We start from the raw sequence: 26,475 nt of genomic DNA on the forward strand, positions 1-26,475 counted from the left end.
AAACGATCGACCTCTTCGATCACAGCATTTACATGCTGTACGGCTGCCCTTCGTTTCTTCTGAATGATCGGCTTATGCAGAGGATCAATGTTTAAATGGTGACAGATCATATCTGCATCCACCCCAGGCATTTCCTCAGGTACCCATGCAAAAACATCAATATATTCTTTCAGAAATCGTATCGACTCAGCCTTTTCGTTTGCTGGTAATGATTCCCCAATCAAAAAATATCTTTCAGGATCAGTCTCGTTGATCTGAATCTTCTCCAGGCCCTCAAGCACTTTTTCAGCCGGGCTTCTTCCAACATCCTCGATGGTTGGTTGGTCTGGTACTTCTAATGTGTGAACATGGTGGACCTTCGGGGCTGTTTTAATGATGGAAATCAAGCATTGCTGTGCCACATTCTGGTTTCCTTTAAGGACTTCAATCCCATTTGATCCTGGGAACTTCACCATCTGGTGATAAGTCGAGGAGACTGCTCTCATTTTGTGCAACCAAGTCCTCCCTATAATCGCGTTATAGGAAGATGGGACATCGACCACCAAAAAGTCCGTTCTTAACACCACTGATCCGGCCCGAACAGGTAACGTTACCTTTCCGAGGGGCCAGACTGCTCCTGCACCGAACCCAATTAGAGGTGTTGTAGACTGTTCTAAGTCTGATTGGGCCAGCCCCATCTTTTTGAATGCATCATAGTACAATACCTCTGTACAACTGCCCGAGTCCACTAGAATTCTTTCGATGTCGTATTCCCCAACTCGCAGGGTTACGACCAATGCATCATTGTGGGGTATTTGGACCTCCCCCAAATCATCATCACTGAATGCCATGCTCTCTTCGCATACATCAGTCTCTCGCCCTCTCTTGTTTCCCAACCGCATCACGTGCTGATCATGCTTGATCTGTCTCTGCAACAGCCTCACCTCACTCCTCGTATAAGGTGCAGCCAACCCATGTATCATATGGATCACGCCTTTAGGGTGTTGCTCGTAACCCAGTTCCATGGCCTTAGCTTTCTCTTTTGGGTCCTCCTGGATAAACTCCTTGAGATAGCCCCGAGAGACCAAATCATCAAGGTGCCTTTTGTATACCTCACAATCCTCGGTCATATGGCCCCAATCCTTATGGTAACTGCAGTGCTGATTCGTCGCACGCTTTGCATCTTTGTCTCCGCCTAGACTTGGGGGCCATTTAAAATATGGTTGATTCTTTATTCGATAAAGAATCCTGTATATTGGCTCCTTCCAAACCGTAGTGATAGAGAAGAAGGACTTGGGGTCAGGAGCTTGCTTGTCCTTGTATGGCTCTTTCTTAGCCTGCCCGTACTCCCTTCTATCTTTGTAAGACTTGGGTTCTGGCTTATCCACTTTTTTGGCAGGTGCTTTCGGCTGTTCGGCAACCGCCCTGCCATCCTCACGGAGTATGTCATCCTCCATTCTGGCGTGTTGCTCTATCCGTTCCATTAATTTAGCCAAGGTGGCTACTGGATGTTTATTCAACGAACGGCGTAGCTCTCCCCGAACAGGCAAGCCAGTTTTGAACGTAGCAATTGCATACTCTTCACTGCAACTTTCAATCTCGTTGAAAGTTTCCCAGTACTTCTTTGCATAATCCCTGATCTGCTCGTTCTCCTCCTGCTTCATGGTGGAAAGACTTTCAAAAGTCTTTGGGGCCTTTCTGCTTGTTAAAAACCGAGCAGTAAATTCCTCTGCCAACTGCCTCCATCCTCGTATGGATCGTGGGGCCAACTTATGAAACCAGGATAAAGCCACTTTGCCAAGACTGGAGGGGAACATCTTGCACAAGATGGAATCATCCCCCTCATGCATAAACATGGCCTGTTGATAATGTTGTATGTGAGCTACGGGATCCGTGTTTGTCTCGTAAAGTACGAATGCACCGTGCTTCACTCTGCTCGGCAACCTTGCTTCTTGTAGCCTCCTTGTAAAGGGGGAGGCTGCAATATTACTCAGGGCCTTGCGTGCTGCTTCTCGTGCAGTCACTGTCCCATCCTCTTGCTCCTTTGACTTGTGGGTCGAAGTCTTGACCCAATCAGCATCAGGTCTCTCGTACCTGTCTCGATGATGCTTTCTCGTGTCCTCTTCCTCGGGGGTAGAACTCCGGTCTCTGCTCTTCCTTTTTCGTGAAGAAGTCCTTCTCTCCGGTGTTCGGCTTCTACTTTTTCTTCCCCTTTTTCGTGGAGAAGCTTCATGACCCCCTATAACAGGACTTCTGCTCCTGCTTCTTCTCATTCTTCCTCGTGAAGGAGCTTTTCTGTATTGTACCACAGCATACCTACTGCCTCTAGAATTTCTTCGAGACAGTCCAAAATCCTCCGGATGCTCCCTAATTCTTTCCAATTCTCTGATCTCATGCTCTCGTTTTTTAATCAGACGAGCATACTCCTCGACTTCTTGCCTCTTCCTATCAAGAACGTCGTCGCTATGGTGCACACTCCTGGAGTGCGCGATCGATTCATCCCTTTGATGGGATTTACTCCTTCTCGTGGATCTTGAAGCCGTCTCTCCATCTCCTCTATTTTTGGAGTTATGATGCACAGTAAGGGGGCGGTCCTTACTCGTGTTCCTCCTGTGCCCACCCTAGGGCTTTCTCGGAGCCCCAGGTGGTGATTTGTCCCTTCCCTTATCTAACACATCTTTTGGTTCATGCGGCGTTGCTGGAGTTACTTCCACCATGGTCGTATTTCAAAAAGGAATTCTTTCGTTTCCCACAGACGGCGCCAATTGTAGGGGGATGAAAACAATTGACGCTTCGGATCAACTGGATTGCAACGGCTTATTCGTGCCTCTTCACCGGAACCCTAGCTCGACGTCTAAACCCTAATCTGCAAAATAGACAGGGGGTGAGTGCACCTTTGCCTCTCGTGGCAAAGGCCCTCCGATGCCTTTGTTAGTATCACGTACTAGAAAACTCAACCCTAATTATCAGTAGGAAAGCAATAATAATGCAACGTATTGCGTACCTCTCACCTCTAGGTCTTCCTCATATTTATAGATTTATGGATGCTTGCTGTTCAAGCATCCTTATTGCCATAGGATTCCTAACTCGTATAGGAAACCCAGGATATCAAGGAGTCTCGTTTCCTTTATCAGTTTATGGAAAAGAGTCCTTTTAGGATTCTTTTCCCTTAAGAGCCGAACATCCCATACTCGTTGGGTATCTTTCTCAGATCCTATATTCTTGGGATCTTTATCCCTATATGAGACATGACTATTCTGGAATCTTCCAGAGTATTCTCTCTGCTCCTACTCTCGATTGGAGTTCCATCTTTGTTCGGCCGTCTCATAGCCGAACAGACGGCTTGGACCAGTTACCTCACATGTAACTGGTCCTTGAGCCCGTACAACCTTCCTGGACCATTGACTTCTCATGTCACTGGTCCATATTGCCGAACACTTGTTTAGCATGATGACTGTCCTGTCTATATTCAAACTATGGTCTCACGTACCATTTATTCGGATATCGATTGCATTGCTTTCAACCCGTGATCACTCGTATCACGTGCTAGGTTCTTTACATCATCTGTTCGGCTGTATCATAACCGAACAGTCTATTTATAGCCATGACTTCTCATATCACTGGTCCATATCGCTGTTCACCGAACTGCTCGGCGATAAGTCCAGTCGTATTTACCACGTGTTCCCAAACATCACGTGTTTGGTAACTAAATGTATCTGCTCGGGAATACCTCCCTACACATACGAACCCAGAAAATAATATTTACCGATATCTGTTAGAGATGATTTTTTTAAAGGGCCTCATAAAACATTATTTTAAAAATTTTGGATTTTTTTTTGTATTTTTGTGAAATCCTGAGTGGACTCCACAAAAAATGTAATAGATGATATAGTGGTTTGATGTAGTGTACGTAGTGTCTCATATCCACTTTTATCATAAATGTGTGCAAGTGTTTTTGTATTTATGTGATTATATATTTATTGCTAAGATTAATTACAAGGAATAGTAGTGCAAATGACACTTCTTGGGAAATTCATAAAATATCTGAAACAATTATGAATCCATCGATTTTTTAATCTCAAGGAGCACATTTATTTATTTATACAAGATGATGATTGGTGAGTTATACAACGTGTGGTTGCCATCCCAACAACAAAACAAAAAAAGAATTGGTACACAAAAGAGATACAAAAGGAACATTTGCGAAGTTCCTTTAGATGCCAATGCTTTTTTGACAAAATCATTAGCATGAAGACACCCTATTTTGAACTGTCTAGATTATTTTACTTTCGGTCTTTGATTCCCCAATGATGATTAAGGTTAAGAATATCCCGAGATTGTTGCCGTGTTTGAGCCTTGAGCATTCCGAGCTTCATTCAAATCCTTTCGAAATCCCTTTTCAAATCCTTCAAGCCAGAACCAAATGGCCTCAGTAAAAACCCTACTGGCGTACGCTGGTATTGTGCTGGCGTGCGCTGGTAAACTACAACGTGTCAGTTATCGACCGTTGACTCTGTTGGCACTGGTGCACGCAAGTATAGGGATAGCGTATGCCAGTCAAAACAAGTCAAATGCCATAATTTAACCTCGTGCACAAGACTTTTGCGGGCATCCCAATACGATGAACAGTCTCCTGATGATTATAATTGTGCAGGGTTGTTCCCCTCTCTCTCCTACACCTTCCATTAACTAGTCTCATGCATTTAATGCATGAGAGGCTCCCTCCCTAACCCAACCAGCCAAACCAACCTGGTTACCATCCCCCACTCCTTCATTACTCAGCCTATATATACCCACCTTGCATTTATACTAACCACCATTAAGACTCTAAGTCTCTCCCTCTCCTCTTTTTCTATAGTTTCTTGCTTTCTCTCCTTCCATTACTTGAAAAGAGTACGCAAGAAGCCCCTCTACACTCTCTTCACCTACCTTTATTCATCATCCATCCCTTAAACTTCAAAGTCCAAAGCTCCAACATTCCATCAATCTCAAAAACCAAAGGTATACCAACTTTTGTAACTTTCTGTTCTGACCCCTGAGGGGGCTGGTAGGATCAAGGCTGGTAATCAATACCAGTCCTAGCTCTAAAGCTGGCAAGGTTTCGAAGATCGTGTATAGCTATCAATGGCGCACGCCAATGATGTTGAGCCATACGCCAATTATGGCTGTATGTGCACTACTTGCGTGGGGATCATCGATCAGCTATTTCCTGTCTTTCTTTCCACTTCATCACCTTACTACATGTTAAAACCAGTTTACTACTTTCTGTATTTTAAAACTGTGTAGTTGTTTGTTCATTTCTTCTATTTTAGAACGCCTCTAGGATTTTTCTGGTCATGCTCCAGAGCCTAGATGATGCAAAGTTAAGCATTGGACAAACGATGTAACTGGTGTACAACCTTTGATTACTAGCGTACAGCAGTTATATCAAGGTCTAGTGGCTGACCTTTGTATAGCAGCTAAGCTTTGGCCTTTCTTTATTTCCCCACATTGTTCATGGGGTGTTCTGTTCATTTTATGGCTCTAAAGTCATCTTTGCTTCCTGTAACTGTATTTATTCTGCTATACCGTCTGCATGATTTTGTCCTGGTGTGCACTAATCCTTTCCAGAGCTCAGATGGTTGAAAATAAGAGCTGTGAGTTTGGATTTCCCGGCGCACGCCAGTCTCGGAATGGAGTACGCGGGTCATTTTCTGCATGCAGTGGTATTGCAAGTGCATGCAAGTTTCCTCCTGTGTAAGTCATTTTGGATCAGCGTGTTCTTGTTTGTTTAAAACACTCACAGATACTTGTTCTCAATCTATTTTACTTGTTTCAATAAAGCAAATCATCCATCTCATTTTATCACACTGCAAACCTTTTACAGTTTTAATCCTCTTAACTGCTCCCCCGTCCTAATTGGATAAAAAATATTTAATGAGAGAAAAATGCAAAATGTTTATAAAATGTCCGAGTAGAAATCGATCTCCGGATTGGGCGAGAGGGGTGCCATAAAATCCTTCATCTTTGGTAACCTAGCTTCCGAACCTCAGCTATCGAAAGTGACGACAGTCCAATCTGCTAGCCTTTTTCAAATAAAAAAACATAGCAAACGTTTCAAAGTTCTGTTCCTTGGGTATTTCACCACTACAACCCGATTTTATACATAAAATAAAATTTTCAGGAGCGTGTGCCCACAGAGCAACAAAGCATGATAATTAAAAAATCGATGCATCTAGAATGGAAGGTGTTATTTTTATAACCAATTTTCAATTCTTTTACACATAAGCATGATAATTATTCAAAAACATTGAAAGCTACGTAAGTAGACTATTTCACAGTAGGTAGAGATTTTTTAATTAAAAAGTTAGAATAATGTCATATGACATACTCGTGCTAAGTAGAAATGATACAAAAGTATTGAATAATGAAGCAATGTTCTGTGACTTGGTAGCCATTGAACCCTTGTCTGCTGTGGCCATTCCAAGGAATTGATAATTTTTTTAGTGTGTTAATAATACAGAGTGTCTCAGGCCACCTTGCGCGCATCTCTGACTAATCCCTATTGCTCCTCTATAGCTTTTTCACACGACTGTACGTGAGGGTGAGGTGACTTCACTTCAAGAGTTGTTGACAAGGAATATCAAACCTAAAACCTTAAGATGGAGTAACACCTAAGTCTCAGGTCAAGACTACTTGGTCAATCCTTAGGTTAAGGAATGTTATCTTATTTTTGGGTTTTGTTTGTTTGCTTGTTTGCTTGTTTTGACTAAAGAAATTAAGAACTAATTTGTTGGTTTCTTTTAAGGTTTAGGTCTTGATATGTTTGTAGTAGTATTGGTTGAATGGTTTTGTTTCCTTGGACCTAAAGTAATTGGCTTGGTGGTGTTTTGGGTATTTCTTAATTTATAAAATTCAAGTCAAATGATTTGACGGGATTTATAATGAATAAAAAGCTCAAAGAGAGCTTTTGAACCCTTCAACGCTGGACTATTTTAAAGAGCGTCTCTAATCATCCTTCAAACTGAATCTTCAAAACGAGGAATGGAACATCATTATGCATCCCTATCTTGCTGCATCCTTAAAACGAGGAATTAAAAGTTTTGACTTGCCATGTTTTGTGACTCATTCAAAACCTATAAAACATTTGACATTTGATGTTTATTTATCATTTACAAATTACTCCTTCCGTCCCAGTTTGTTTGTTTAATTTCGACATACGTGCCTTTTTAAAAATTATCTATATCTCACAATCTATAATGTTTTACATAATTTCAAAAATATCATATTTTAGATCTAATTGAGATCTATCAAACAATATCCATATTGCATATAAAAAATATTATAAATTGAAACATATAAACAATTTTGTAAGAGGTCCCAAATAGTGAAAAGAGACAAACAAATCGGGACGGAGGGAGTAAAACACATCACGTGTAAGTAGATTTGTTACTTTATACTCCCTCCGTCCCTTTTTTTGTGTCCAGTATACCATTTTGGGCTATCCCTTAATAAGTGTCCATTTTGTAAAGTTAGGGAGGTAAAAGTTGGTGTATTGTCTATTTTGTCCATAAAAGTAGATTTTATTTTGAAAAGTTAGTGAGTAAAAGTGTAATGATGATGGGTAAGTAGGGAAAGTGGAGGAAAAAGTTGATGTGAAAGGTGTAATGATTATGTCTTTTTAATAAGTTGGAGTTACGAAGCAGAACACTTAAAAAGGGACGGAGAGAGTATATAAGTAGCAAAATAAATTTGAGTCATTTGACATACTTTGGAGTAGGGCTGCAAACGATCCGAGCCGCTCGCGAGCCGCTCGGAGCTCGGCTCGACAACGGCTCGACTCGGCTTGGTTCGAGACACAAACGAACGAGCTCGAGCTCGAGTCCTGGGCTCGTTTCGTAAACGAGCCGAGCTCGAGCTAGTCGAAACTCGGCTCGAATTGGCTCGCGAGCTCAATTATATTATATATATTTATATTTAAATATAAATATATATATATATATATATATATATATATATATATATATATATATATATATATATATATATATATATATATATATATATATATAGAGGAATTTTCAGGTGAGAGATCCCTCATTTTGTTAAAATGAGGGACTTTCATTTCCCGATCAAATTTTAAAAATTCGAACCGTTCAATGTGTGCAGAACGTAATTTTAAGGGTCCCCGCGAAAAATCAGCAAAAAAATAACCGGGAATGGCATCATCCGAGCAGTTTTTTTTGAACCGTTCAATGAAAACTGCTCGGATGAAGCCCTTTCCGATCATTTTTTTTGCTGATTTCTCACGGGAACCCTTAAAATCACATTCTAATCACTTTGAGCGGCTCGGATCATCGAAATTCAATCGGGAAGGGGAGTCTCGCATTTTAATAAAATGAGGGATCTCTCACCGGAACCTAACTATATATATATATATATTTATATATATGTATATTTATATATATTTGTTTCATAAACGAGCCGAGCTCGAGCTCTGTAAATACTTCTCGAGCCGAGCTCGAGCTCGAGTTCTGCAGCTCAACACGAGCTCGAGCCGAGCTCGAGCCAACGAAATTTTTGACGAACCGAGCTCGAAACTCTAAAACTCGGTTCGGCTCGTTTGCAGCCCTACTTTGGAGTAAATTCAATGTAACTCCTTAAATGGCCTAAAGAACATTTCAATGTAACTCCTTAAATGGCCTAAAGAACATTTCAAAGTCAAAATTTGGGCACCACCTCCTTTTGGGTGCTCCAATGCTTGACTGAACGAACGAACGAACGAAATTCGATGGCCACGTGAATGGCTGGACTGTACATTGCATTTTCTCCTTTGACGGACTCATAGGTGGTGGTATGGGTGTGAAGTTTGAAATTCGTAGTGATTCTAAAAGAAAATCAATTTTGGAGTTTTTGAGTCTTGCTATCAGTACCGACGCTCTCGTAGGGAAATCGTACCGATGGTCGTGCCGGGCCAGAGAGCCAGCACGGCCGTCAGTACGATTTCCCTATAGTTTTGGTCGGTACCTATAGGTTTTCTATTTTTTTGTAATTATGTTCTTATTCAAAAAGAAATTTCGTGTTGTGTCAAGGTTTTGGCAATTATTTTGTGTCTCGACGAGAGGAATGACAAAGTATAAAATTATGACTTTGACCCAAAACAATTTCGAAATATATCAAGAAAAAAAAAATACTTACTCCGTCTCATAAAATTGGTCCTTTTCAAAACTACGTACGATTTTCAAACTTAAAAATAATATATTTATTAAATAAATTTTTTAATTTTTTTTAACCGTTCAAAAGATCTCATTAAGATCTATCAAATAACATTTATATTGCACAAAAAATTATTTAGATAAGTATCTTACTTTTTAGTTTAAAAATTGCACATAATTTCGTAGGGCTTATCTTTATGGAATGGAGGAAGTAGAAATATCAAAGAAAAAGCCAAAAAGAGAAGAAGGAATAAAGTGTGTGTTCTACTAATTTAAGTAAGTACTTATTTTTTGAATTAAAAGTGATGTATTGCGAGAGAATAGCCTCTCTCGTAACACGGAAAATAAGGTCCCGTTGCACTAAAGTTTCTATTTTTAAGTACTTTTTGTTTTACGAGATAAATAATTTTCTTACAACACATCATCTTTAATTTAAAAAATAAATATTTATTTGAGTTAGTGGAACACATCCTAAGTACTTAGGCCTCGTTTGATAACTTGATTCGGCCATGAGATTAGACTAATAGTCTCTTCGGACTATTAATTCCTTATTTGGTAACACAAATAGCTCCGGATTGTGAATTCTATGGGATGAGGAAGTTGGCTTTTATGGGGTATTAGCAATACCCCTTGGGACTTAGTATTCATAATTCAATCCAAATTCATTCTCATTACCAATTTTTTCTATCAATCAAATCTCATTATCTAATTCCATCTCAAACAAACATGATATTAATAATTTCATCGTCCAATCACATCTCAAACAAACATACTCATTATCAATCATTTTTCATTAACAATTCATTCTCATTACCAATCTCAATCATAATCCTAATCTCATCTTCTTACGAAATCTCATCTATCTATCACTGTTATCAAACGGAGCCTTACTAAATACTCCATTTGTCCCATTTTCATTGTCTATTATTTTGTTTATCTCTTTTATGTCTTTTGCTTAAATATTTTAGTGTGGATCTTGAAAAATATGCAATAGTATATCACAATTAGTTATTTTTAAATTTATGAAAAACATTATAGATTGAAAAATATAAGTAATTAAAAAATTGCACGCAATTCAAAAATGAATAATAAAAATTGGACGGAGGGAGTAATAAAACCCATAGCAGAACGAGACGTATCAATGATGCTCAAAACTTTGACGCAAAATTAATAAACGCGAAAAAAGGGCCCGTCTAACCACCGCACGGTTGCACCCGATTAGAAGGAAAAAAACTCTTTGACTCCATGCAAAAGTTCCCTTGCATTTATGCGCTGACTGTTCTCTGCCTCCTTTCAATCCTTTTCAGTGGTCATTACTGTTCCCTACTCCCCAAATGTCCAGACTATTCCCCAAAAGTATGATAGGTTTCCAGCAAACGTACGGATGAACCAATACACATCCCTTCTTCTTTTTCTTAAAACTTCTTTCCTCTCTCTACTTTATTCTTCCTAAATTTTTGCTCAGATTTTTCCAGTAAGCATTTTTTGTACTCGGTAATTCTTCCTAAAATAATACAATTGTGTGTGATTGATTTCGTTATACAATAATATAACTCTGCATGAATGATTAGTTATTTGTCTCGTTATACAATATAACTCTGCAACTTTTTTAAAAATAAACTTATGAGTGCGATGTTGAATGTCCTAAAAACTAATTTGGATACACCAAATTGTGTGTGATTGATTTTGAAGTCTCACACAAATACTTCGAGCCGTTTAATTCGTTTAAATATGTTAATGAGTTTATTACAAAATCAACTCAATTAAATATTAGTAAGAGGCCGAGCTGATCAATTCATTCGATTTTAGTAGGGACAAAAAATCAAAAGAAATGATATTTCCATTTTTGGATATTTTCTTTCGTCCCAAAAAGAATGTTCATATCGCTTATGATTATACTCTCCCGTTCCAATTTAAATGCTCCTTATGGTTTTTTGTGCATTTTTAAATTTCAAAAAAAAAGATATGCTACATATTATTTTTAAAATTTTGTTACACTACTTTAATTTGGTGTAAGAAAATTTTAAAAATAATACTCCATCCGTCCCCGTTTTAAAGTCCAGTATTCCATTTTGAGCTGTCCCTTAATAAATGTCCATTTTGTAAAGTTAGTGGGTAAGAATTGGTACATTTTTTATTTTGCCCCTAAAAGTAGATTCCATTTTGAAAAGTTAGTTAGTAAAAGTATAATGATGATATCTCCATAAAGGATAAATATGAAAAGTGGAAGTAAAAGTTGATATGAAATGTATAATAATGATATTTTTTTAATAAATTGAAGTAATGAAGCGGAACATTTAAAAAGAAACAAAAAAGTATGTAGAAATATATGTTTCGGGGGTTGAAAATGAACGAAAAATCGTTAGGAGCATTTTTTTTAATAAATTACAACATGTAAATAATTTTTAGAATAATTAATTTATAACCACACACATAAACACATAAATTCTCTCACATCGAGAAGTGAGGCCCATACGCACTGTGCGTGCAGTGTATTTGGATCCCACTTCTCATATGAGAAGAGTTTGTTTGTATATGTGGTTACGGAAGAGTTGTTTTTAGAATCGACGTGTAGTTTGTTTAAAGAGTTTTTACTTTTTACTGCTGTTGAAAAGAACATGCGTAGTGCTCTATGTAGGCCCGGAGGGTTAATTTTGTAATTTCATTCAAGACATTAACTATGTCAGAGATGATGGGACGTTGAACTTGGAAAACGCAAAGATCATATTATAAAGCGCGCGTGCTCCTCACATATCCGGTGCCATCAAGCGCCATTTAGCATTTGCCTTGTTGTTGATACCCTTATTGACAAGCCTACATTTTCTACTTTAAATTCTAGGTGGAAACACCTCTAATTCGTACATTTTTTTTGTGAGTGTGGCCATATTTGCGGATTTCAATTTGTTTTGAACTAGGGTTAATTACCTCTGACGAGTTGGAACCAGACGAACCTCGTTGAGAGCCAACGAATCATCGGAACTGAACCGAATCTGTCGCTGTCGACGCTGTCAAATTACATACTCGCTTCGTTCCATAATATTTGTCCAATCTGTAAAACGACAAAGTAAAAATAATACAATTTCTACAAGAAAAATTCAAATTTTTTCCAACGATTCACAAGATATCGATGAGTACTTTTAATTTATGAAAAAAAATTAATTTTTTTCTTCAAAAAAATGTATTATTTTGAAGTTCTCGTTTCGTGGACCGGATAAATATTTTGTGCCGAAGGGATTCTTATCTTTCTTCAAATGGCAAAAAACAACCCTAGTCCCCTTTTACGCCCAAAAAAAACCACCTACACCATTCTGTGTCCCTACCCTAGTCTGCAAAAAAGATGTTGATTGAGACTCTGTATTTGTACCCCTACACTAGTAAAGCTGTGTTCTTGGTCAAGAGTCTACAGGGAAATCATGGCCGTCAGATTCGTATCTGGGATTCTCTACTGCAACGTACCAACAAGAGATTCACCCCAACCTTTTATCCCCTCGAATCCTGGCCGTACGATTCGTATCTGGATTCTTCTCTCTCCCTACTCTGCCAAGATATTCACCACCACCTTAAAATTTGTCCCCATGGAAAACAGTGTGTATCTGTATCTTGAATGACGTTCTTCCCAAATCTTTTGCCCACCGTGTCGTGCGCATTTACGAGAGAGAGAGAGAGAGGAACATGAGCACGTGAAAATGGCAATTATGTACTGCAACCCCAGACTCGGTAATTTATGAGAGAGATGAAGAGTTCGAAAAATTATACTATGCCCCAGGGGCATAGTCACGTGGTGCCCTCAAGGCTTTTTGCACCACATTTCAGTGGCCCATATTGAAATGTATGGTGCAGAAAGCTCCGAGGCACCACGTGGCTATGCCCCGGGGGAATGGAATAATCTCTCGAAGAGTTCATGTTCATCTCTCGTTCCTTCCTCCTCCGTCTATCTCTACCCCACCTATGATACAAACAAAAAACATCTAATGCAGAGAGAGAGAGGAGAGAGAGAATAGTACAGTAGTACTGTAGTAGTAGTAGCTAAGTTGTAGTACATGGAAGGCTCCCATTGGTTATAGATAGAGGGTGTGGCTTGTTTTTGTTTAGGTGGTGATCAGCTAGCTATAGGGAATAGCTAGCTGTAAAGTGTGTTATCAGGCTTTGGCAGTTTGTTTGCAGAGACAACTCATTTGCTCAGTTTTTACTACTTCAACAAAAACGTTAAAAACACAAACCGAAAGTCAAAATGAGATGGTGTGGTTCCCTAGAGGGAAAAAAGGATGGTGTGGTGTGGAGGTAAGAAAAATAGTATACCACACAAACATGCTCTGCCCCGTTGGTTTTGGGATTTTAAATTTAAATTTATAAATAATAAGTGTAAAAAAAAATAAAGTAATAATTGAAAATATGGATAATAATTGAAAAGAGATAAAAAAAAAATAAAAATAATGATTGGAGATAAATATGATAAATGATTAGAATCCAAAAATAGAATATTTAGATCAAGCACTCTATACACGTCAGATGCCGTTAATTCTCGCGACAGGTCTCATTTTTTTGGATAGTTCGGATCGGCCGTCCGGTGGCCGGAGACGGCCCGACGCGACCGTCGGTACAATTTCCCTACATCACTGTCGGTAGCCCTAGCAGCTCTCGGAAAAAAAATTAATCAATTGATCGAAAAATAACAAATGGTAAAAGTCTAAAAGACCATTAGCATCTCACCTTCAGTTGCAAAAGAACGTCAAGTTACTTCTCTCCCTCTTCCTCTTCCTCTCAAACGTGAGATGGGTAGTTTAAATGGGTAAATTGATCCGTTTCGTTAAGGTTCTTATTTTTTAAATATTTATTTTTCGTTTTACAAAAAAAGCCATTCTCTCAAAATACATTATCTTTAATTCAAAAAATAAATATTTTTTTTCTTTATCGGAACGGAGCCCAAATGAGCTTCTATAAATGATTAAAACAAGCTTTAAGCCGAGTTATAACTAATTCGAGTTTTTAATGCTTTGTTTGAATTAATTTTTGATATTTTTTTAAAAAAATAGTAGAGATAATAAGTGAATAGAGATAAAAAGAGAAATATTAAAAATAAGAAATTCTAAAAGAAATTCTAATTTTTTTTTTTTGAATTGTAAAGCAAACCATGCATAAAAATTTCCGCTCGAGTCAATCTCCAGCTTTTTTCGAGGTTCATTTTGTGGTCCTACATATGTTGATCAGGTGAAGTACGGCCCTAGCTACAAAATAGTGAGAGAGGGAAAATTTTTACAGTTCAATGCCCCAATGACTCGGTCAGGACGTGGTGCTTCGGTTTCGTTCCATAAATTTTTTTAAAAAATAAACAGTTTATTTCACATTTTTAAACTTAAAAATAATATAAATAAAAAATATTTTTTTAATTTTTTTTGTACATATTAAAGATCTTGATGAGTCTATTAAACAAGATTCATATTGGTAGAAAAATTATTTGCGTACACACATTATTTTTGAGCTTGAAATTACTTTTTTAAAAAATAAATATTTATTTTACATTTCGAAACGGGCCTCGTCTCATCTTTTCACCACATATATGTGTGCTCTCCATGAATAATTTCTGGTGAGAAAGTATAACTGCGAAAGTGAAAAGTGTCTATTTCGTGAAGTGGGGAGAGTATACATGTGTGCTCTCCACGATTACATGACTACTACAACACAATTGATCCCCCTTTTTATATTTTGTTTAGCCGGTAATTGATCCCGTTGTCATAGATCCAAACACAATTTAAGTTGACTCCCCTAATTTTAATATTCTCAATAGTCTCATAAAATTGATCCTTACGAAATTACGTATAATTTTTAAGCTTAAAAATAATATAATTAAAGAACTAGTTTTTTAATAGTAAATGTTTCTTACCCATGCTCTTTGAAGTAGAATTATTTGTACGTCATTTAAAAACAGAAGATGATCTTAAGAATTTACTACCTCCGTCCCAATTTACTAGTCTCAGTTATATTCTAATCGGATAAAAAAATTAGTTATATCTTTAAATTGATAATGAATTTTATTTCCAATATGGATCTTGTTTAATAGATATCGATTTGTTCTATAATACAATATTTTCAAAATCATCTAAAACATTATAAATTATAAGATATAATCAATTGAAAAGTGGCACGAACTCTCAAAAGTAACAATTAAATTGGGACGGAGGGAGTTGTAACGCCCCACTATTTTCTATAAATAAATTCCAAAATACATTGTATTTTCAAATGCTTCTAGGGCCCTATTTTCTCTATAAATAAATTGCATCATCAAAATAAACTTAAGCCGTCTTCTTCTGCATCATTCTGCTCAGCACCGAACTCTTCCAAATTATAAAATCCTCCATGTTCGTCTCTAAACTCTGGCATAAGATGTCAGGGTCACAAAAGTAACACCGTGAGCAATTAAGCCCAATAGCTAACTCCTACCCCTATATCCCATACCATAACAAAAATAACATATAACAATTTATCATTTCTAAAAAAAATTAGCATACAAATATAATCAAAGGTGTCAGTGTCTTTCAGAGTTATCGCAGCACATCGTAAATCGTGTCATCATTTTTCAAGAATCAATTCTACTTTCCAATTTACCTCCTCGAGCACTGGTTTCGCTGACCATCTTTCAGGACCTATCGGGCTTCCAGGCTAAATTCAGATTTTGCCACCCAAAAGCACTGATTTCGCTGACCGTCTCTTTCAGGACCTATCAGGCTCTCCGTCTTTAATCATTCCATAACACATACACGTCGCTAGTTCCGCTGACTATCCTTACAGGACTTACCGGGCTCCTAGGCCACACACGCACACCCGAGCCATAATTCCGCCAACCATTCTTTCAGGACCTATCGGGCTCTCATGTTCACGCACGCACACTTGAGTCATGATTCCGCTGACCATCTTTAATGGACCTACCGGGTTCTCATGCTCACACAATCATTAATCTTTTCCACATTTCTCGTTTCTCGTGTCTCGTAAACATGCATCATTTTCTCGCGTTCGCATTATTCTTTCAAAGCTTGCTAAAAATCATGCGATAATAATAAAATCACGAATTTCATGCAATTCTATTTCCAACAACATTATAACATCACAATTTATCAACAATCATGCAATTAATTAAGCACTACGACGATAAAATCAACCTTTCAACTCAAACAATTTAATCACAGAATATCACAAATAAATAGTTAAACATATAGCACATCAACATTATAAATAGGTGAGCAGATATGAGGTTTCTACCGTTCTTCTTGGCGGTAGCGGGTTACGGATTCGTCGGGTCGAAACGGAGTGACGTCGCCTCGATTGGAATTTGATGAAAAGAAAAATAATTTCTTTGAACTACGAATTTGGAATTTTAAAGATTGACTAATGGTTTTGAGTTGTGGTGGAATTTTTTCCTCTTCTCTCTCTCTCTTGGCCGACTCTCTTTCCCTCCCTCACTTTCCCTCTCTTTAAATGAATGCAAGAACAAGGAAGAAAAGAATGGAGAAGTGAGGTGTGATGTGGTGTGGTGTGTGGGGGGAAAAGAGGTGCTAGCTATTTATACTAGTTGGGTTAGGGTATAAACCAAGCATATTCTTTTTTTAATTAATATCAAGTGGAATAATTTCAAGGATATTCTTTTGTGCCAAAGCATATTTCTTGAATAATAAAATCTAAGGGTTTGATACCGAAAATATTCTTATAGTTATAAAATCTAGGATTTTATGCCAAGAATATTCTTAGAATAAAATCAAGGGATATTTAATCCGGTGGATTCTAAAGGATATATCATAATCTTACAAAATCGTATAATATCTAAACAAAATCCGATAATATCCAACAAAATCTATATAATATCCAATAATATCCAAACAAATCTAATCATATCTAATAAAATCTCAATCAAATCTAATAAAATCTTATCATATCTAATAAAATCCCATAAAATCTAATCCTAATCGTGTCTATAAGATCCAATACAATCTTAACAAATCTATATCAAATCTCTCCTAGATTCTTCTATATCCTTCCTAGATTGTTAGGATCACGAACCGAAAGTTAGGATTCTATAAGAGTTGGGTAAAATCACTTTAATAAATGATAAAATATTTTTTAGTAAAAAAATTATAATAAAATGTTAAAACAAATTGACGTGAAAATTCAGGTCGTTACAGGAGTAATTTCTAAAAATTTAAAGGAACTTAAATCTAGGTACACTGGGGCACCAAAGATTACTAATGAAGTACTCATAATGTTAACCCTCAAATTTTATGTTTTGTTATATTCTAACCCGTAGACCGTAGTCTTTAGAAATTAATATTGATATCATTGTATTTCAAATGTTACAACTATTTTATTCTCCCCCCCAAAAAAAAAAAAAAAATACTAAACAGGGACGAACCTAGCTATATACTTTCGTACGAGATTATTATTTTTTGAATATAACAATAGAGGTTTTTTTCTTTGCAGGAGCGACCGCGCCCACTAGCTACTCCCTAACTCCATCCTTGGGTAGATGATTGTAATGACTTGCATAATCTATATGATCTTTCTGAAAGTTCACTTTTAAAAATGAAAGAACAGTTTCATCTGAAAAAGGATGAGTGAAACTCAGGGGTGTTTTCGGAAATTTGTAAATTTTTATTTATGGTTGAGAAGTTGTTTGGTGTTTTTGATAGTAAATAAGATGTTGATGGTTTGTAAGTAGAATTACCATTTTCATGTGTGAAAAAAATTGAATGAAACATAATTTCGTAATTCTACATGAATAAAAATTAGAAAATAGAGTGCACGGACAAAAAAAGGTGTGTGAAAATTAATTTTCTTTCGGAATTATATACTATAAAGTTGAGAATTGATATTAACACTTTATTTTTTGTTATTCGCACTCATTTTTTTATTTTTTTGTACTTTTAATAAAAAAAGAAAGAAATGTAAATATCAATTTTCATAAAGTTTTGTACGATAGCATTCCTCCGAGAAGTTATGGCGTAAGTGATGTGACAGAGACGGCTTCTACGAATGGAACCGTCTGCAGAGAATCAGAAATCGCATCCCCCACGCAGCCGGATTTTCCGGCAGCAGAAGTACGTCCCATCCACTTGATTTTTCTGGAGGGAAAATGACGGTCACCGAAATGGGCCCGCGTGACACTCGGTGCAATATTGGTATGGCCACCGGCGTTCGTCATAGCATTTTCGGTTGAGATATTTTTTTACTTGATCATATAAAATAATACTATTTTATATAAAAATGCATTGACTTAAAAGCGAGGATAGAGAGAGAGATCTTTTTTAAAAAAATAATTCGATGGTAATAAATTAGCATGAAGTAATCTCACGGCTGTAAAAGTTGTTCTCATTTATATTCCTAAACATTTTCAACAGAAACCATTTTGTTTTATGATATAGATTTTTGGAACTCCAATTTATTAAGGCAAAAAAATGATTATTTTAAAAAAGTTTCAAATTTTCAAGGATGCCCTCACTTTTCTTATTTCTAGCATTGAATGAGTGAGCAAATTTTCTAATGCATATATATATATTTAAAAAAGAGAGGCATTCACTGTATTTGGTTCTACTTTTTTAACTTTTATTTCCGAGTGTTATTTTTGCATTGGAACTAGTTTGAAAAGAGTAGGTGGTGGGTCATTTTTAAATGACTGTCTGGAAATTGTGCATAAAGAGTACACAACAATAATTAACTCGTGATCCAACTATTTAACTGTCGGATTACTTTTTTCTTCTAAGGTACATTACGTTGGACCACCGTTTGAGAGTCAAGGGAGACCTACTTATCTTTAAGATGAGGCATTCAATCACATATTTTTACATTTTAACTATAAAAAATTCACTATGAAATTGTGAACCAAACACAGTGATTAGCTTTGTTTGGTTTGGATTTAAAGGAAAAAATTTAAGATTAAAGAAAAATGAGAGTTACAATAGGAAAGTTAGCCATATTCTGTTTTGAAAGTTATGTTATATGTATTTTGAACGGTAATTGACAAGTTATAAAGTGCTGTTATCAAACATGAAGTGTCAAATAAGACACGAAGAAGTGAAAAAGAAAACAATTTTGACACTTCACATTTGATAATAGCACTCTATAACTTGTCAATTACTGCTGTGAACATTACTGTTGTGAACATAAACGAGGCTAAAAATCATTTCGATCGAATATCCTCTGATATATATGATCTCGGAAACATTTATCTTGAAAAAAAGAGGTTGCGACACTAAATTTGAACATTTTTATACTATAATAGTGCTTTTAAATCATACTATCAAATGATATCCAAGCAATATACTCCAAGTAATTTTGACACTAGCCTACAAACTTTTTCTTGGAAGGCCTGTTTTGCCAACAGTAATGCAATAACCCACGCAGGAAACCTACGTACCACCTCATCTATCACCGCCCAAACAGAATATTTATGCTTTTGAGCAATAGGAGTATTAATTAGATACGGATGGAAATGTCAAGATCAGGATATATATAGATGTGTTCTGCGTCATCCAATGCATGTTAGTAATTCGAAACGGTAGACAAAGAGGCCGGTCCGTGCACACCGAATGATTCGGATACATTTATATTTAAATATGTGATGCACTCCTGTCTTGTTCGTAGCATTTGAGCCTCGGTTAAATGCAGAGGAGTACATGATGTTTTATTACTGGACCACCACTCCACCGGCAATATTCAGGTGACAATCTTGTGATTCAATAATTGAAAACACACAAATCGAATGAAAAAAAAAACACATACAGAGGTTTCAGGGGCTAGAAATAATGATTGAGAAGTATTCATTCATTTTTAATTTTAGAGTAATGCAGTACCACCACACACACACACACAAATAAACACTTGCACATGAACTGACGAACATGATAATATTTGTTATATGGGGATCGAGGCGAATTAGAGTGTTGACAATCTGGCTAAATTTGGTAAGAGGAGGAGTTGGTTAAAGAGGATTCACCACCATCTGTGCGTCCATTAATTACCATCATGTTCGTTTTGGATTTCTAAATTCATCCAATCTTTTTGCTCTGTGCAGGGTTCTTAATAAATTTTTTATCTAGCTATTACTCTCGATCATTTTTCTATTTATCTTTCTCCACTTATTATTCCAAAAAAACTTCCTCAAGTCTCAAACCGAACATGGACTGCCCTGGGCATTGGCCGCCATAGGGACTAGCATGGCTGTATTTTGTTAAAGAATCCTGCTATTGGGACCGACGGCCCCACGGGGGGTCTACTACGGGTCTCGCACGAAAAATTCGAGCCATTCAATAATTAAAAAAAAAAACTTAGTTCGGCCCTGTGAAAATTCAGTTTTAATCCGATATGTGTAGTGCTAGATCCAATCTTCTCATCCCTTTTCACCTGTAGTGGGCCCCGCGCAGCCGTCGATCCATAGTCGGTATGGACACTGTCGGTCCGCATCTTCGTTTGTACTCTTGTTCAACGAGTGTGTATGTATTGCATATTTGTGTGGTAGTAGAATATTTCTTGTTTTTAATGTTTCTTTTCTCCCCGTGGCCATCTACCTAATAAAACACAAGGGTGTAGGGATCACACAAACACAAGTTGATTCAAGGCCTGAGATTCATTTGATCCAAGTGCTGATAATGCATTCTCCCCAAGAAATTAAAGTGCCCATATTTTTTTACGTATATTACAAAACTGTCATCAAATCATTTTTGCTCTAGCAGCCACCAGTTTACACAATCCAAAACATTTCTGTATTTCAAAACCCACTGCGCCATTTCTTCATCTCTCTCTCTCTCTCTCATCCAAAGACGTCGCTCCCCCGACCAAGAACTAGACGTTCGTCTCCGTCGCCATTTCAAAACATTTCTTTACATTTCTGCTTCTTTGTGATATGATGGTGTCTCTACCTATGTTTGACGTAAAATTCCAATCGAGGTGTGTAGTGCCGTAGGCACGGACAAACACTAATCTATTATACAAAACAGAAAGGTATAGAGCTCTCAAAAGATAAGTTGTTGCAATGGCTAAGATTGAATTGATCAAATGGCTGATGTGTGTTCTCCTACTCTTAAGAATGTACCCACACTTTTTAAAATTTGTTACAAAAATGCTATCAATTTTTTTTTCCAAGTGATTAGACATGTCGACATGGATAATGCGTAGACACGGTCAAAGTCTAGTCTTTTAATACTACTAGGTGCACCTTTGTGCACAGCACGAATGCATGCCCATTGAAGGGAATAATTGTTAATATAGGCTAGATATGTCTTGTTTGTAATTTTAGAGCTGAAAGTAATAGAAGAGTATGGAAATAGGTAGGAAGATAGATTGATCAAAATAGCAAAAGCATTAGTTGATTTACATACGGACGATACAGTGCGTAGTCTATTTACAAACGCTGAAGGAGCTTAACACCACTAAAGCTTGCAATAATCATAGATAACAGTGCAAAAGTACTTGCAAAGGGAACTTTTCATGACAAAATATTGTTCATGGAAGCCTTTGTGGCCTCAGTTGAACAATTGACTGAAATAAAAACCAATCAGTAATTCATAAGCAACGATTTACAATTCTTTCACCCAATATTGTAAATCATTTTATGAAAATTGCGTGTTCAAAATTCTAACCTAGAAAAGACAATTTTGGACAATCAAAGGAAGTTGACGTCCCAAATTTTTTGACAAGGGTACTTATCGAGCTTGGAGTGTTCGGTAGTACCAAAGCAAGTCGTTGGCTATAACAAACAATAATACAGAATATACAGAAAGATATGTCCATGGTGTTGCAAAAGGAGATGCATTTGAGCTCTCAAGTCAATCTCTTGCCAAAGCCTGGAACATCTGTACATTATTAACAAATGTGGATTAAGATATAAGCTAGTTAAGTTCTTCCATACACACCGAACCTACAACTTGAAATGCAATCCAAGAACGTGTAATGAACGAAGGACTATAAGCCATATGGACCATCGGATGGCTTGAAATATCATTGGTGGGATGAGCAATGGAAGAAATGCCTGCTGCTCAACAGTCTTCAAACAATTAGAGAACAACACCGACTTTTGATTGACAAGAATGAAAAACAACTTATCCGAATTATTGCTTGTAGCCGTAAAAAAATTACAGAATATACACACCAAACACCACTCCTTGATTTCTAAAATATTAAATCTATTTAAGCATCAAAGGGTAAAAATACCACATTCTGAAAGGAACTCAACTACCACAGCACAACTTGGTAATAATGATAAAATGGACAGATAACCTCAAATGGCAAACAATAAAGTATCATCACGACAGCATTGAATGACACAAATGAGAAGCCGAAAGTATAAATACGGAAATGCATTTCATATCTTTGAGACAAATTAACAAGCTTTACCTTGTAAATAACATAGTTAATAAGTCTCTCCCCAAGTTTTGAGTTTTAGATGAGTACAACTTCACGAAGAATATACTCTGCATGAATAGAACAATGAATATATCAATCAAGCAACAATGCCTCTGTAAAAGGCTACTTTGACGAATAAAAATAAATCTAATGTAGACAAAATCAAAGCAAATCCATCAATCACAAAGTACCCTACAATAATGTTGCACTTATGACATGTTCACAATGCATATTTTGAGATCTAAGTTACATCAATTTGATATGAGTGAAGATAAATGATAATTATCAAGCTATGGGAAAATATCTCTGGTGTTGAAGAACCACAGACCTGAAGGTTGAGTTTTTGCCTTTTTGGCAACTATATGGGATTGATTACCCAAGTGACGGAGAACTCACAGGCTGCTGATTTCTTGATGATCTAAACAAACATACTATATCACTTTCTGGAATATTACGGTTAAAATTTGCCGGTTTCATTAGTTCCAGGCTTCCAGCTATTCTAACCAAAAAAATGTCTCTACCTGGTGTGATGCTAGCTAGGTAGCACAAACTTTGACAATTTTTTATGTTGTAGGGTTTTGTTAAAGCTGATAGATTCAGAAACCATTAGCAAATCAAACGGCGTGTGCATTCTTCTCTTGTGCGTGGTAAAATTCTCATAAGAACTAACCTTGTCATAAGCTTCGTTAAAGGATCGGGCATCATCATCAATAGCCCCACCAAATTGGGGACCAATTGCTAGCAAACTTGTTTCGAAAAGGCATTTCAGCTGTGCCTGTTTTGAAAACAGCCCCCAGGAAAAACTTTTTTGGCTAACATATCTTCATTACATACCTACAACAAGGCTGGACACAGAGCCGGGCCTGGCACAAGGTCCAAAAGGTCTGCGCCTTAGGCATCCAAAAAAATCCCAAATTTTAAGGGCACTCCAATATTTTTACTACTTGGGTTTGAGTAGGACTCTTTTTAACAATTTTAGTGATACTCATGCGTTCTTGAGATAATATGTATTTGCCTATTTGGAAACTTTGTATTTTGTATTCGTATGTAATAATTACTATAACTTTATATTGGTTAGGTCTTCTCGTATTGTGATTGTTGTAGTAAAAATGGTCAGGTATTAACTCTAAAGGGCATAGTTTTTTTTATTAGGCTTTGGGTACTAAAAACTCTTAGGTCGGCCCTCTACACAGAAAATCTTTTCCTGTCCTTGTAGTTACTATGGTGTTATGAGCACCAAACACACAGGGACCATGGTTGGCACATAACATTATGCAAATCTGGCAAGGTCACATGTGAGACTGAGAAATAGTAGTCTACAAAATCTCTTTTACAAGCCCACGACCTAATTCAAAAAGTAAAAAAGCAATTGGAAGGAATTTTTTTATAGCACATGTTATTAGGAGAAAAATCAGACCTCAATAAACTCTGTGCAGTAATGGGGGAGACTGCGTTTGAACCACAACAGGAAAATAACATCACCCACCCCATACTCCTGTTCAACAATGGAAGGCATAGGGATACCAGCGTATCATGACTCTTCACCTGCAAATAGAGAGAAAATGACAAATATAATAGACTTATTTCCAGTTAAAAGTGAAATTCTGGTCTGGTTCCTTCAAGTAGCGAAGACGAAACAAATATAAAGGTTCAGATCATACCTTTGACATCGAAAATTGTAGAAATAATATGAGTTGGCGCTTGGAATTTTTCACTCTTAATAACAGGATTAGGATCCTCAGGGATTTGTGGAGGCCTAACTTCCTTTACAGGATAAATCTTTCCCTCCCAATCCATAAGCGCAACAAAGTTAAAATCTTTCCCTCCTCAGCCTAGGCAATCCATAATAGGATCCATAAGCGGTGTTATTTCATCATAAAATTCACCTCACCCATCCTCCAAACTATCGTTGATGACATGCAAATTCTTACAGTATTGATTCAACATCCTAGTCCTACACTGTATTGGTTGCTCCTTCAAAGTTCCAATTGCCGAAACAACATAAAAGTGAACCTTGAAAACAGAAAACAAAATACATTTAAACTATCTCCAGATTTCACAGCTACCCAATATCCTAATAACATCACAACAACTACCAAAACCAATGTCCTGAAATTGTAACTAATTTGATCTGTCAGTTTATGCACCTCACACTCATGAACACGAATCCATAACCTCCATAAAATTTAATTCAACCTGCAGTCTTTCTTATCGCTTCCAAATTTTTTTTAAAAAAGTGTAAACTAATTTGGAATCTTGTAAATAAAGCCAACTCATAAGGGAAAAATCTAAACTTGTTATGCATGTCACACTCATGAACACAAAACCGTAACCTTCATAAAATGGGATCTAATTTATACTTATCCCAACAACCATACAAAAACTACGTGTATGTGGTTCAGTAAACGAATCACTCATCAAAGGTTTATTAAAAACACCCCTGAACAAACCAACTGGAAGCTAAGCGAGCCACCCTTATAGTCCTCCCATAGGAGTCAATCCTTGCCAAGAGCAAAGACTTAAAAAATTACCACCTGAATGGGGTCATTTATAAGGGTTTTTTTTCCTCGGCGGTTATTTGTTCAGTTGTTTGGTCCCCTAATGGGCTATCAGTTAGGTTTAGTATTTGTGGGCTTAAGTTGATTTATATAATTCGTTATTTATTTGTATTCTTTTACCGGTCCTAATAAAAAATAAAACATCCTTGAACCAAAAACATCAAGAAAAGAAGGAAAATATGCCAATTTAGGAGCCTAAATTAAACCCAATTAGAGATTCAAAATTTTGAAGAAATTAAAACCATTCCTCAGTAATCTAGGCCCAATTTCCTTTATTTTCTCTCCATGACAATCAAAATATTTTTGAAAAAAAAAACCCCAACTCCAGAACCAAACTTACAAGGGAAAAGGAAATAATAATCGATGAAAAGAAGCACGCAGAAACGAAAAGAAGGAAAACCTCTGTTCTTCACCGTCGAGCCGATATGAGCATGTAAAATAGAGACTTCTCCTGGAAGCCGTACTCCCAGCAGTACTCCCTGAACTTCATCTTGACATTCTCCATCATGGACCGGTAATGGTCTCCGTACACCTTGGCCAGTTGCTTGCGCGCGCTTTAGGACCTCTTGTCGGGTCAAGAACTCGGACTGGGGCAAGGCGGCTGTGGGCCGATTCAGGACCTCCTAAATCTTTAGTAAGAAGAGAAGACATAAGCCGATAAAAAAGAGAGAGAGAAGAGAAGAGATAAGGAAAAGAGAAACAACAAACCCTAAATCGATTTAACAAAACCCTGGAGTAAAAAATTAAGATAAGATACGAACAACAATACCATTCTGCAAAAGACGAAGAGCTACTCACCGGCGGCGTTGGAACCTCCATCTCGATCGCCTCCGCAACGAAACCCTAGAAGACAGCAAGAAGGACTGAGAGAGTAAGAATATTACATGGAAGAAAACTCCAGATATAGCGTGAAAGACGCGAAGATCTTGCATCTACCTCTCCCTTTTTCGGTCTCCAAACCTGTTCGTCTTTCGCTGCCTCTGTTCGTCTGTGCTGTGTGGGGGCAAAAAACTGGGCGAAAGGGAAGGGGTGCGCCGGTGATCGCTGGAGGCGGTGGTGCGCGCTACTGTTAGTGGTGGTGGTCGTCGCTCCGATGGGTGGGTCGGTGGTGGTCGGCATTGGTCCTCCTCCTCTCTTTCTCTGTGTCTCTCTCTCTTTCTGTCGAATCCGCCGTATATTTGTGCGCGTGGGTCGTGTGAGAGAGGGGGAGGGGAAACTAATCTGGTTACGTGGCAACATGTGGTCCATATGTGATCCTCAGGGCGAAATTACAATTATGGGCAGCCAAAGAAAGCTGAATGGATTGCAATTGAGGGATACGATTGAAAAATTGAGCCAAAAATTGGCATCCCTCAAACCGG

General features: G+C 37.2%; 1 protein-coding gene across 4 annotated transcripts; it reads right to left on the minus strand.

The window, feature by feature from the left end:
* Window positions 1-21,368: 21,368 nt before the first annotated feature.
* Window positions 21,369-26,261, minus strand: LOC131303296 (uncharacterized). 4 transcript variants are annotated; one of them, XR_009191941.1, is made up of 6 exons: window positions 26,051-26,261; window positions 25,913-25,957; window positions 24,218-25,743; window positions 24,043-24,101; window positions 22,548-22,624; window positions 21,369-22,006 (listed from the first exon to the last, which is right to left on the minus strand). XR_009191941.1 is itself a non-coding variant. In XM_058330099.1 (5 exons), the coding sequence occupies exons 1-4, from the start codon at window positions 26,231-26,233 to the stop codon at window positions 24,511-24,513; spliced, it is 510 nt and encodes a 169-aa protein (XP_058186082.1). In that variant the 5' UTR covers window positions 26,234-26,261; the 3' UTR covers window positions 22,635-24,101; window positions 24,218-24,510. The 4 variants fall into 4 exon arrangements, 2 of the variants coding, with proteins under 2 accessions (XP_058186082.1, XP_058186081.1); XM_058330099.1 differs by lacking the exons at window positions 21,369-22,006; window positions 22,548-22,624 and having other exon boundaries at window positions 22,635-24,101; window positions 24,218-24,569; window positions 25,515-25,737; XR_009191940.1 differs by lacking the exons at window positions 21,369-22,006; window positions 22,548-22,624 and having other exon boundaries at window positions 22,635-24,101.
* Window positions 26,262-26,475: the final 214 nt, after the last annotated feature.

Source organism: Rhododendron vialii, chromosome 10a, assembly GCF_030253575.1.
Source record: "Rhododendron vialii isolate Sample 1 chromosome 10a, ASM3025357v1".
Taxonomy (NCBI): Eukaryota; Viridiplantae; Streptophyta; class Magnoliopsida; order Ericales; family Ericaceae; genus Rhododendron; species Rhododendron vialii.

Coding starts and splice junctions, on each gene's coding strand:
- LOC131303296 (XM_058330098.1), bottom strand. CDS start 26,233: ATGCCGACCACCACCGACCCACCCATCGGAGCGACGACCACCACCACT. Junction 25,958..26,050: donor GGAGACCGAAAAAGGGAGAG/GTAGATGCAAGA, acceptor GCTGTCTTCTAG/GGTTTCGTTGCGGAGGCGAT. Junction 25,738..25,912: donor TGGAGGTTCCAACGCCGCCG/GTGAGTAGCTCT, acceptor CTAAAGATTTAG/GAGGTCCTGAATCGGCCCAC.